The sequence below is a fragment of the Pseudophryne corroboree genome, chromosome 3 (genome assembly GCF_028390025.1).
Source record: "Pseudophryne corroboree isolate aPseCor3 chromosome 3, aPseCor3.hap2, whole genome shotgun sequence".
In the NCBI taxonomy this organism is placed as follows: domain Eukaryota; kingdom Metazoa; phylum Chordata; class Amphibia; order Anura; family Myobatrachidae; genus Pseudophryne; species Pseudophryne corroboree.
Window position 1 is genome coordinate 45,444,939 of NC_086446.1, and position 13,624 is coordinate 45,458,562.

The 13,624-nt window shown below is 46.7% G+C and overlaps 1 protein-coding gene across 1 annotated transcript in view; it reads right to left on the reverse strand.

Moving 5' to 3' along the window:
• LOC135057140 (zinc finger protein 16-like) overlaps window positions 1-13,624 on the reverse strand; it is a 90,565-nt gene that overhangs the window by 31,075 nt on the left and 45,866 nt on the right. Inside the window, exons 5-9 of the mRNA XM_063963037.1 lie at window positions 7,621-7,728; window positions 5,837-5,995; window positions 3,390-3,468; window positions 3,174-3,271; window positions 2,750-3,017 (exon numbers count right to left, since the gene is read on the reverse strand). Of these exons, the coding sequence (XP_063819107.1) occupies window positions 2,750-3,017; window positions 3,174-3,271; window positions 3,390-3,468; window positions 5,837-5,995; window positions 7,621-7,728 (712 nt within the window). The remainder of the gene's footprint in view (window positions 1-2,749; window positions 3,018-3,173; window positions 3,272-3,389; window positions 3,469-5,836; window positions 5,996-7,620; window positions 7,729-13,624) is intronic.

Sequence of the window (13,624 nt, forward strand, 5' to 3'; positions counted from 1 at the left end):
CACTCTAAAGAATCATCCACAAAGTTTTTAAATCCAAACCAGGTCTTGTGTTTTCACTAGTTACTGTAAAGGGTTTTCTTAGCGTCTCAATCGCTCAAACAGCTTACATATTATCAAGGTTAATAAGCGTTACATCATTGTAGTATTACATTGCCAAGGTTTAGAGTATAAGCTTACCCTTACTGTGTGTGGTTAATAAGGTTTTCTGTGTAACATTCTGTGAGCGTCTGCGCCGCTCGTGTCTCACTCACGGCGCAGCGTCCGCTACGCCAATAGCGTAGCATTACGGTGCTCGGGACGCCTATAGCGTGCTCGATACTAAGCGTGATTCTGTGAGCATACGTGTCGCTCGTGCATCGCGCCCACGGCCTAGCGTCTGCTACGCTAAGTGCGTACCCTTACGGTACTCAGTGCGCCAATAGCGTACTTAGTCCGTAAATAGTATATAGCTTATGTTTTAAGGTAATAATTGACATTATCAATTGGGGGCATCGTCCGGGCCTCCTCATATCCACAGCCTAGCGGAACCAGGCAGACTTTATCCATCAGCAAAGGGCAGGAAGGTAGTATCCCCCTGTTAACCATTTGGTGGTCGGGGATATGGTAGTGCTGATTAGATAAGCGTCTGCTCCGCTTGGTTTGTAGGGATGCTGGTGGGATCCGAATCCGAAAGCTAAGAACGTTAAGCTATTGTCTTTTAAACCTGTTTTAATTTCTGTATTGGTGCATATAGCACACGCAACACACCTGTATTTTCATTTGTGTACTTTCACATATCTACCTTTCTGTTTGCCATTGGCATTGATCACGTGCTGAGAAAATTTGTTGCTATTTAGTTAAAAGTAAGATTAATACTTAAGGGAGTAATTGTAAAACACGCACGCAGCCTGACCCAGTTATAAAGGTTATACAGGAGACACTGTGTGGTGCTTGGTAAACGATTATAGTTAAATATCGTTTGCGTTTATAGAAGCGTGTTATTTGTGTTACTGCGGGAGTATCCGGCCTGTGTACACGTGTCTCTGACCGAGTGCGAGACAGCGTACGCAACGCAAAGGCCTACACACGTGGCGTAAATTACGCAATGTGCGTACAGATACGCCCACTAGATACAAATCACACGATAGCATTGTTTTAGTAGGCGATACGGAAGCCACGCGATAATAGCACAGATTTGTTCAGTTTCCAAAATTTTAGTTTAAAAAAGATCCTTCTCTCGTTGCATCTCCTCTGGGATTAGCCTGTGTTACCTGAATGAAAGAAATTTTCTGTACAGAAAAATCAAAGTATATATGAAGAGAAAGAGCATGTGTATGCAAATAAAGGTTTTTGTGTGAACCCCGGAAATCGAGATCTCGTCAAAGGACACCCGTGAAGTGAACACGTGGTGGCGTGGGAGAAGGCCATCTCACGTTAACAGTGTATAAGGTAAAAGGAGCAATTAGTAGTACAGCAGATCAAAAGGTCCGCGAGAGTCAGAAATCCGTTTAAGGTAAGTAACGAAGCACTGAAGACCCTGACTTAAGAAAGGTCAGAGGTAGTGAGCACAGCCCCGGGGGATAGCGTAGTACCCATATAGGCCCGTTTTGAGAATACGCTCCGGCTGAAGGTTTCGCAGCCTAAAAAAACGATTCCGTTGGTCGTGCGGCGGATAAGTAATAGTTACTTATATGCAGTGCGACTGTACCGCATGTAATTGTGTACATTAGTTGGTTACCTTGATACCCTTAATGTAGACATTGTTGATGTATACTACTTGATCTTAATGTTTGTGAATTATAACCTTATGATTTATTTGCTTTTTGTGACTTTCATGATGACTCAATAAAAAGTTATTTGAAAAAAAAAATTCCTGAGATGACACTTGGAAGAAAAAACACCATCTCGGCCAAAATCGAGACCTTAGTAAATATACCCCACTGTCTGTTCTCTAATCTTTTGTGCAATAAATTTTCTTCAGCACTTAACTCCACATATCCAGTCAGGTGTCGGCGTTGTCGACGGAGACACCACACACACACACATTTGCTCCATCTCCTCCGTAGAAGAGCCTTTTACCTCAGACATGTCGACACACACGTACCGACACACCACACACTCAGGGAATTCTCTTATCTGAAGACAGTTCCCCCACAAGGCCCTTTGGAGAGACAGAGAGAGAGAGAGTATGCCAGCACACACCCAGCGCTAATACCCCAGGAAAAACACAGCAATTTAATGTTTACCCAGTAGTGCTGTTATTATTATCTGTGCCGAATTATGTGCCCCCCCCCCCTCCCTCTTCTTTAAAGCCCTCTCTTCTACCATGGTATAAGCAGGGGAGAGTCCGGGGTGCTTCCTCTCAGCGGTGCTGTGGAGAAAAACATGGCACTGGTGAGTGCTGAGGGAGTAGCCCCGCCCCCTCGGCGGCGGGCTTCAGTCCCGCTAAAAGAGTAAAATTGGCGGGGCTCATGCATATATACAGTGTCCAGCTGTATATATGCTCTCTTTTGCCAAATAAGAGGTTTATATTGCTGCCCAGGGCCCATGTCTCCTGCGGAGCCCATCTATCCCCATGGTCCTTACGGAGTCCCCAGCATCCTCTAGGACGTTAATGAAATAGGGGCTGATGGCTCCTGAATCTCCCACTGGGCAGATACATTTCCATCATTAGTCTGTACTGACAGAGGAGGGTGTAGAATAAGAAACTGCTGCAGTGACTGAGTAAGGAGAACATGTGACTGTTCTGTAATAAGTGTTTATTACTCACCTGTGCTGATGGCTGTAGGTATTTGCTCCTCCTTACACTGCTGATCCCCCCTCACATACGTCTCTTCTTCTTCTCCTTCTTCTTCTGTATGTTTTGCCATGTTATCAGTAAAATACGTCTTTTCTTCTCCCTCTATAAATTCTTCTTTCATATCAGTCACATACGACTCTTCTTCTTCTTCTTCTGTATGTTTTGCCATATTATCAGTAAAATACGTCTCTTCTTCTCCCACTATATATTCTGCATTATTATCAGTCAGAAATTCATCCTAAATAACCCACAAAAAAAACACCTTTCTAATAATGTCTGATGTCATTACTTGAGATTAAACAGTATAATATCAGTGTATGATACACAGTTTTAATACAGACGAAGCAGTTAAAAGTCACTTTGGTATATTGGCGAGACCCTAAATCCCACCTACCTGATCCTTCTGTGGGATCCTGTGATTCTCCTCTGTACAATCCTGGGAATACAGAGGACGGGGACATCTCTCTGGGGTATCTCTGTTACTGGGTCCATCTGTAGGAGACACACAGTGACTGAGTACAGTGTATATATGTGATTATCAGATGATGTGTGTATATAGGGGACCCCATACCTGCTCTCCCCTGTACAATGCATGACAGTCTCGTCTTACCCAGTGATGTGAGGGGCCGGTGATTCTCCATCATCACGTCCTTGTACAGACCCCTGTGTTCCTCTATATACTCCCCCTCCTGCATGGAGAGATAGACAGTGACATTCTGACACCTTATAGGAACCTGACACACACAGTGATACAGTCATCACCCAGACACATCCCCTGGTGTTACTGTATAATGTCCCATTCCCAGCAGTCACCTCTCCAGTCATCACCCAGACACGTCCCCTGGTGTTACTGTATAATGTCCCATTCCCAGAAGTCACCTCTCCAGTCATCACCCAGACACGTCCCCTGGTGTTAATGTACAATGCCCCATTCCCAGCAGTCACCTCTCCAGTCATCACCCAGACACATCCCCTGGTGTTACTGTATAATGCCCCATTGCCAGCAGTCACCTCTCCAGTCATCACCCAGACACGTCCCCTGGTGTTACTGTATAATGCCCCATTCCCAGCAGTCACCTCTCCAGTCATCACCCAGACACGTCCCCTGGTGTTACAGTATAATGTCCCATTCCCAGCAGTCACATCTCCTGTCATCACCCAGACACATCCCCTGGTGTTACTGTATAATGTCCCATTCCCAGCAGTCACCTCTCCAGTCATCACCCAGACACGTCCCCTGGTGTTACTGTATAATGTCCCATTCCCAGCAGTCACATCTCCTGTCATCATCCAGACACGTCCCCTGGTGTTACTGTATAATGTCCCATTCCCAGCAGTCACATCTCCTGTCATCACCCAGACACATCCCCTGGTGTTACTGTATAATGTCCCATTCCCAGCAGTCACCTCTCCAGTCATCACCCAGACACGTCCCCTGGTGTTACTGTATAATGCCCCATTCCCAGCAGTCACCTCTCCAGTCAAAACCCAGACACGTCCCCTGGAGTTACTGTATAATGTCCCATTCCCAGCAGTCACCTCTCCAGTCATCACCCGGACACGTCCCCTGGTGTTACTGTATAATGCCCCATTCCCAGCAGTCACCTCTCCAGTCATCACCCAGACACGTCCCCTGGAGTTACTGTATAATGCCCCATTCCCAGCAGTCACCTCTCCAGTCATCACTCAGACACGTCCCCTGGAGTTACTGTATAATGTCCCATTCCGAGCAGTCACCTCTCCAGTCATCACCCAGACACGTCCCCTGGTGTTACTGTATAATACCCCATTCCCAGCAGTCACCTCTCCAGTCATCACCCAGACACGTCCCCTGGAGTTACTGTATAATGCACCATTCCCAGCAGTCACCTCTCCAGTCATCACCCAGACACGTCCCCTGGTGTTACTGTATAATGTCCCATTCCCAGCAGTCACCTCTCCAGTCATCACCCAGACACGTCCCCTGGTGTTACTGTATAATGACCCATTCCCAGCAGTCACCTCTGCAGTCATCACCCAGACACGTCCCCTGGTGTTACTGTATAATGACCCATTCCCAGCAGTCACCTCTCCAGTCATCACCCAGACACGTCCCCTGGTGTTACTGTATAATGCCCCATTCCCAGCAGTCACCTCTCCAGTCATCACTCAGACACATCCCCTGGCGTTACTGTATAATGTCCCATTCCCAGCAGTCACCTCTCCAGTCATCACCCGGACACGTCCATCCGGTGTTACTGTATAATGCCCCATTCCCAGCAGTCACCTCTCCAGTCATCACCCAGACACATCTCCTGGTGTTACTGTATAATGCCCCATTCCCAGCAGTCACCTCTCCAGTCATCACCCAGACACATCTCCTGGTGTTACTGTATAATGCCCCATTCCCAGCAGTCACCTCTCCAGTCATCACCCAGACACGTCCCCTGGTGTTACTGTATAAGGACCCATTCCCAGCAGTCACCTCTCCAGTCATCACCCAGACACGTCCCCTGGTGTTACTGTATAATGACCCATTCCCAGCAGTCACCTCTCCAGTCATCACCCAGACACATCCCCTGCTGTTACTGTATAATGCACCATTCCCAGCAGTCACCTCTCCAGTCATCACCCAGAAACATCCCCTGGTGTTACTGTATAATGTCCCATTCCCAGCAGTCACCTCTCCAGTCATCACCCAGACACATCCCCTGGTGTTACTGTATAATGTCCCATTCCCAGCAGTCACCTCTCCAGTCATCACCCAGACACGTCCCCTGGTGTTACTGTATAATGCCCCATTCCCAGCAGTCACCTCTCCAGTCATCACCCAGACACGTCCCCTGGTGTTACTGTATAATGCCCCATTCCCAGCAGTCACCTCTCCAGTCATCACCCAGACACGTTCCCTGGTGTTACTGTATAATGTCCCATTCCCAGCAGTCACCTCTCCAGTCATCACCCAGACACATCCCCTGGTGTTACTGTATAATGCCCATTCCCAGCAGTCACCTCTCCAGTCATCACCCAGACACATCCCCTGGTGTTACTGTATAATGCCCCATTCCCAGTAGTCACCTCTCCAGATGGCTGCTGAATGATCTTGTTGGTGAGTTCCAGGATCTTCTGGTCATCGTCCCTCTCATGTATCTGTGACTGAGGTGGAGGCACCGTGATGGAGGCACAGCTAATGGTTGTCAGATGGTCAAGGAATGTCTTCTTCACTACTGTGTAACCCTGTGTATTGATAGAGACAACGTTGAAAGTAAATTAATTAGTTTGCCTATTTGAAGTTACACTTTTTAGGGAATACCTGCAAAAAACACAACAGTGTAATCTATGAGGACAACTCCAATCTTACATGGAACCATTTCCTGTATACAGGATAGTGGAGTGTATATAGCACGTCTCCCGCCATCCTCAGTGGGCCCAGCACTCAGTGTCCTCGGTATATGGTCGGCACCCACAGATGAATCACGTGCCTTGGACAGAGTAGTGCAGACAGTAAGATGATGATGTGGAGGGAGCTGGAGGAAAACAGAGGACTGAGAACAGCCGCCCACTGAGAGTGGTGGAGATGCAGGAGAGGTAACACTGTGATACTACTGTTTCTGTAAAGGATCCACAGAGGCTGGAGGTCACACCTCATATTACCAGCTACATCCAAATGTACAAACCTTTTATTAATTATCCTGAATATGTCTAAATAGGTGCATCCTGGAGTCCAGAATCATAAGAAGTGGAGCCTCCCAGATCCACTCACCTCCCCAGTCATCTCCCTGTATTATTACTAAACAGTATATATAAGTGATGTCACTGTGAATCTCCCAGATCCCCTCACCTCCCCAGTCATGTCCCTGTATTATTACTATAGATATAAGTGATGTCAGTGTGAATCTCCCAGATCCCATCACCTCCCCAGTCATGTCCCTGTATTATTACTATAGATCTATAATGGCACTATGAAACTCCCAGATCCCTTCACCTCCCCAGTCATGTCCCTGTATTATTACTATAGATGTAAATTACGTTACTGTGACACTTCCAGATCCCTTCACCTCCCCAGTCTAGTCCCTGTATTACTACTATAGATATGTGATGTTACTGTGACGCTCCCAGATCCCCTCACCTCCCCAGTCATGTCCCTGTATAATTACTATAGATATAAGTGATGTCACTGTGACACTCCCAGATCCCCTCACATCCCCAGTCATGTCCCTGTATTATTACTATAGATATATGTTATGTCACTGTGACGCTCCCATATCCACTCACCTCCCCAACCATGTCCTTGTATTATTACTATAGGTATTAGTGATGTCACTGTGACACTCCCAGATCCCATCACCTCCTCAGTCATGTCCCTGTATTATTACTATAGATGTAAATGGCGTCACTGTGACACTGCCAGATCCCCTCACCTCCCCAGTCATGTCCCGGTATTATTACTGTAGATATATGTGATGTCATTGTGACGTTCCCAGATCCCCTAACCTCTACAGTCATGTCCCTTTATTATTACTACAGATAGAAGTGATGTCACTGTGATACTCCCAGATCCTCTCACCTCCCCAGTCATGTCATTGTATTATTACTATAGATAGAAGTGATGTCACTGTGACACTCCCAGATCCCCTCACCTCCCCAGTCATGTCCCTGCATTATTACTCTAGGTATAAGTGATGTCACTGTGACACTGCCAGATCCCCTCACCTCCCCAGTCATGTCCCTGTATTATTATTATTATAGATGTAAATGACGTCAATGTGACACTCCCAGATCCACTCACCTCCTTAGTCATGTCCCGGTATTATTACTATAGATAGAAGTGATGTCATTGTGACACTCCCAGATCCCCTCACCTCCCCAGTCAGCAGGTGGACGATCTCCAGGGTGAGATGTAATATCCTCTCATTTGTGTGACTCCGGTCCATGTCCATCCTCAAAGTCTCTGGATCCGCACCACGTAATTATCTAGAAATAAATATAATAATTAAAATAATTAACATAACATCACATTAAACACATGTAACATATTCAAATATCTGACCATTTATATCAGTAGAAGGAGCATAAGCCTGAGTACTAATCAGATGACGTTCTGGTATATAACAATATATAGCAGCAGCCTCTCACAGTGTGATAGTGAAAGTACTACAGTGGACGTATACACATCACCAACATTGGGTCACACTAGTGTCTGGCGTGGATGACATCTCTATAGTAATATATAGACAGCTGCATTATGCTCTGATAGACAATCCCACTACCAGTAACTATCTATATGGGCCGTAACATTTCTGAAGCACCCTCTTCATGCCTCACTCATTGCTGTGTCCCCTCTCTACATCCTGGGCTCCCCGCGCTCTATTCTGATTGGCTGCACCAGGAAACAGTAAATAGTTAAAGAATGTGGGAGGAGACAGGCAGGGTCTCTATGATCTCACTTCAGAAAGGATCTGGGCAACAGGAATCCCCTGCTATGTGCGCACCTGCAAATGTATTACTACACTCTTTATCCTCTCATTTCACGATTAATATGTTGTGTGATATTATTTACCCCCAGGTAGTGAGCAGAAGGGACAAAAATAGGATTTTGATATCTACCGGTAAATCCTTTTCTCATAGTCCATAAGGGATATTGGGGACACATTAGTACGATAGGGTATAGACGGGGTCCAAAGGAGCCAGTGCACTTTACATTTCTTCAACTGGGTGTGCTGGCTCCTCCCCTCTATGCTTCCTCTCACAGGCAGTTATAGGTAAAACTATCTGTGTATGTTCCTTCTCTCAAGAAATGACATACTTGAGAGAAGGAACATAATAATAAGTGTGGTGAGATTTACACACCAGCACACCATAACATAACTTGGCCAGCAACAGCTGGCAACATAAACAGCAACAGCTGAAGAGGTAACACATAACAGAGAATCTGCAGAAAGTCACAGCACAGAGGCGGGCGCCCAATATCCCTTAGGGACTACAACAAAAGGATTTACCGGTAGGTAATTAAAAAAAGTATTTTAATTACCTACCTGTAAATCCTTTTTATTCGTAGTCCGTAGAGGATGCCGGGGTCCACATTAGTACCATGGGCTATAGACGGGTCCCCCAGGAGCCATTGGCACTTTAAGAATTTGAGAGTGTGGGCTGGCCCCTCCCTCTACGCCCCTCCTACCAGACTCAGTCTAGAAACTGTGCCCAAGGAGATGGACATCTTCGAGAGAAGGATTATACACAGATAGGGGCGAGATTCATACCAGCTCACACATACAGGGCACATCAAGCTAACGAGCTTGAAAACCTTCAGCAACAGCTGAAACATTACTTACCAAGTAATAATAGGATTTTGATACCTACTGGTAAATCCTTTTCTCTTAGTCCGTAGAGGATGCTGAGGACACTTCAAGAACCATGGGGGTATAGACGGGATCCACAGGAGACATGGGCACTTTAAGACTTTGAAGGGATGTGAACTGGCTCCTCCCTCTATGCCCCTCCTCCAGACTCCAGTTATAGGAACTGTGCCCAGGGAGATGGACATTTCGAGGAAAAAGATTTATTGTTAAGCTAAGGTGAGAGCTCACACCACAAACACGCCGTACAACATGGCATTTAACAGAAACTCCAGTCAACGGCATGAACCATGTCAGCAACAGGCTGACTATAACAGAAACACAACCTGTGTGTAAACATAATTAATAACTAATAACTGCAGATAGAGTCCGCACTGGGACAGGCGCCCAGCATCCTCTACGGACTAAGAGAAAAGGATTTACCGGTAGATATCAAAATCCTATTTTCTCTTACGTCCTAGAGGATGCTGGGGACACTTCAAGAACCATGTGGTTTATACCAAAGGTCTAGAACGGGCGGGAGAGTGCGGATGACTCTGCAGCACCGATTGACCAAACATGAGGTCCTCATCAGCCAGGGTATCAAACTTATAAAATTTTGCAAAAGTGTTTGAACCCGACCAAGTAGCTGCTCGGCAGAGTTGTAATGCCGAGACTCCACGGGCAGCCGCCCAGGATGAGCCCACTTTCCTGGTAGAGTGGGCCTTCACTGATTTCGGTAACGGCAATCCAGCCGTAGAATGAGCATGCTGAATCGTATTGCAGATCCAGCGCGCAATAGTCTGCTTTGAAGCAGTCGTTCCAATCTTGTTGGCAGCATACAGGATAAACAAGGTTTCCATTTTCCTAAGTTGTGCCGTTCTGGCAACATAAATCTTCAAGGCCCTGACAACATTGAGAGATTTTGACTCCGCGAAGGCGTCAGTAGCCACTGGCACCACAATAGGCTGGTTCATGTGGAACGATGAAACCACCTACAGCAGAAATTGTTGACGAATCCTCAACTCCGTTCTATCCTCATGGAAGATTAAATAAGGGCTCTTGTGAGACAAAGCCGCTAACTCAGACAACCGCCTTGCGGATGCTAAGGCCAATAGCATGACCACTTTCCAAGTGAGAAATTTCAACTCAACCTTCTGTAAAGGTTCAAACCAATGTGACTGAAGAAAATGCAACACCACGTTAAGATCCCATGGTGCCACTAGGGGCACAAATGGAGGTTGGATGTGCAAAACTCCTTTCACGAAAGTCTGAACTTCTGGAAGGAAGGCCAATTGTTTTTGAAAGAAAACCGATAAGGCCGAAATTTGTACTTTAAATCGAGCCTAACTTTGGGCCCGCATCAACACCTGCTTGCAGGAAATGGAGAAAACGCCCCAGCTGAAATTCTTCCGTAGGAGCCTTCTTGGATTCACACCAAGACACATATTTTCTCCAAATACGGTGATAATGGTTAGACATTACTACTTTTCTAGCTTGAAGAAGTGTGGGAATGACTTCACTGGAAATACCCTTTCGGCAAGGATCCGGCGTTCAACCGCCAAGCCATCAAACGTAGCCGCAGTAAGACGTGATATACGCACGGCCCCTGCTGTAACAGATCCTCTCGTAGCGGAAGAGGCCAGGGATCTCTTAAGAGTAATTCCTGAAGATCTGGATACCAAGCCCTCCTTGGCCAGTCCAGAACAATGACGATCGCCTGAACCTTTGTTCTTCTTATGATCTTTAGCACCTTTGGAATGAGTGGAAGCGGAGGGAACACGTACACCGACTGAAACACCCATGGTGTCACCAGCGCGTCCACTGCTATTGCTTGAGGATCCCTCGACCTGGAACAATATCTCTGAAGTTTCTTGTTGAGGCGAGACGCCATCATACTATTTGAGGAATTCCCCAAAGAATTGTCACCTCTGTGAAGACCTCTTGATGAAGACCCCACTCTCCTGGATGGAGATCGTGTCTGCTGAGGAAGTCTGCTTCCCAGTTGTCCACTCCTGGAATGAAGATTGCTGACAGAGCGCTTGTATGTCTTTCCGCCCAGCGGAGAACTTTTGTGGCCTCTACCATTGCCGCCCTGCTCTTCGTTCCACCCTGGCAGTTTATGTGCGCCACTGCTGTTATGTTGTCCGAACGTATTAGGACGGGCAGCTTGCGAAGAAGACGTTCCGCTTGAAAAAGGCCGTTATAAACGTTCAGGATTTAAGGGCCATTTACGTGTAAACAAACTTCCTGGCTTGACCATTTTCCCTGGAAGGTTTCCCCCTGTGTGACTGCTCCCCAGCCTCGGTGACTCGCATCCGTGGTTACTAGGATTCAGTCCTGGATTCTGAACCTGCGTCCCTCTAGGGGGTGAGGGGTGTGCAGCCACCACAGGAGTGAGATTCTGGTCTTGGAGGACAGGATTATTTTCCGGTGCATGTGCAGATGGGATCCGGACCACTTGTCCAATAGGTCCCACTGAAACACTCTGGCATGGAATCTACCAAATTGAATGGCCTCGTAGGCCGCCCAGCAATCGAGTGCATTGATGGACTGATACTCTCGCTGGTTTCAGAATTTGTTTGACCAAACCCTGAATTTCCAGAGCCTTCTCTTCTGGAAGAAAAACTCTGTAGTTTTGTGTCCAGAATCATTCCCAAAAACGACAGCCGTTTCGTCGGATTCAACTGTGACTTCGGCAAGTTTAGGGGCCAACCATGTTGCTGCAGAACTGTCAGGGAGAGCGCAATGTCCTGCTCCAGCTTGTCTTTGGATCTCGCCATTATCAGGAGATCATCCAAGTAAGGGACAATTGTGACTCCTTGTCTGCGAAGGAGAACCATCATTTCCGCCATTACCTTGGTGAAAATCCTCGGAGCCGTGGACAGACCAAATGGCAACGTCTGAAATTGGTAATGACAATCCTAAATAGCAAACCTCGGGTAAGCCTGATGCGGAGGATATATGGGGACGTGTAAGTAGGCATCCTTTATGTCGACCAACACGCCTTCCTCCAGACTGGAGATCACCGCTCAGGGAGATTCCATCTTGAATTTGAATTTTCTTAGGTAAAGATTGAGGGACTTTAGGTTCAGAATTGGTCTGACCGAGCCCTCCGGTTTCAGGACCACAAACAGGCTTGAATAAAAGCCTTCTCCCTATTGTGACAGGGGAACCCTGATAATGACCTGATTTAGTCACAACTTCTGTATTGCATCGCATACAGCCTTCCTGTCCGGAAGAGAAACTGGTAAGGCCGATTTGAAAAATCGGTGAGGGGAACGTCTTGAAACTTCAGTTTGTTCCCCTGGGACACTGGCCCTCATTCCGAGTTGTTCGCTCTGTATTTTTCATCGCATCGCAATGAAAATCCGCTTAGTACGCATGCGCAATGTTCGCACTGCGACTGCGCCAAGTAACTTTGCTATGAAGAAAGTAATTTTACTCACGGCTTTTTCTTCGCTCCGGCGATCGTAGTGTGATTGACAGGAAATGGGTGTTACTGGGCGGAAGCACGGCGTTTTATGGGCGTGTGGCTGAAAACGCTACCGTTTCCGGAAAAAACGCAGGAGTGGCCGGAGAAACGGTGGGAGTGTCTGGGCGAACGCTGGGTGTGTTTGTGACGTCAACCAGGAACGACAAGCACTGAACTGATCGCACAGGCAGAGTAAGTCTGAAGCTACTCTAAAACTGCTACGAGGTTTGTGATCGCAATATTGCGATTACCTCAGTCGCACTTTTAAGAAGCTAAGATACACTCCCAGTAGGCGTAGGCTTAGCGTGTGTAACTCTGCTACATTCTCCTTGTGACCGATCAACTCGGAATGAGGGCCACTATTTCTAAAACCCATGGGTCCAGGGCCGAACGAGCCCAGAATTGACTGAAGAGTGTCACAACTGAGGGCTGATGACGGTGACTGGAAGCCTCAATTGTAGGGGCTGACTGGTACCGGAATGTAGGAGGAGAGAGTGGACTCCTAGACATGCGCACAGTAGTAGTAATAGAAGCCTGAAGGCGTGACCACGACAACTGAAATAACTTTGAAGGTTTTTATTAAATAAAAAGTCAAATAAGGTGCATTGAAATAATACTGTCACAAGGGATAAAGAACATACTGCTGGTTGAGACCAGTAATCCGAAATGAATAAAAAGTTCTGTATAAAGCTTGAGGACTCAGGTGAGGATTAACGTGATGATGAGGATGATTTGTGAAGCTGTAAATAATGTGAGTGTTCGTGAGTAAACAGAAGATGAAGCTGAAGTTTGCAGGTAAATGGGAAATGAAACTGGGGTTCGCTGATAAATAAGAAATAAGGCTGGGGTTCGCTGGTAAATAAGAAATGAGGCTGGGGTTCGCTGGTAAATAAGAAATGAGGCTGGGGTTCGCTGGTAAATAAGAAATGAGGCTGGGGTTCACTGATAAATAAGAAATGAGGCTGGGGTTCGCTGGTAAATAAGAAGTGAGGCTGGGGTTCGCTGGTAATTGAGAAATGTAATACCGCTTTCACATCGCTAATGCCGGATCCCACC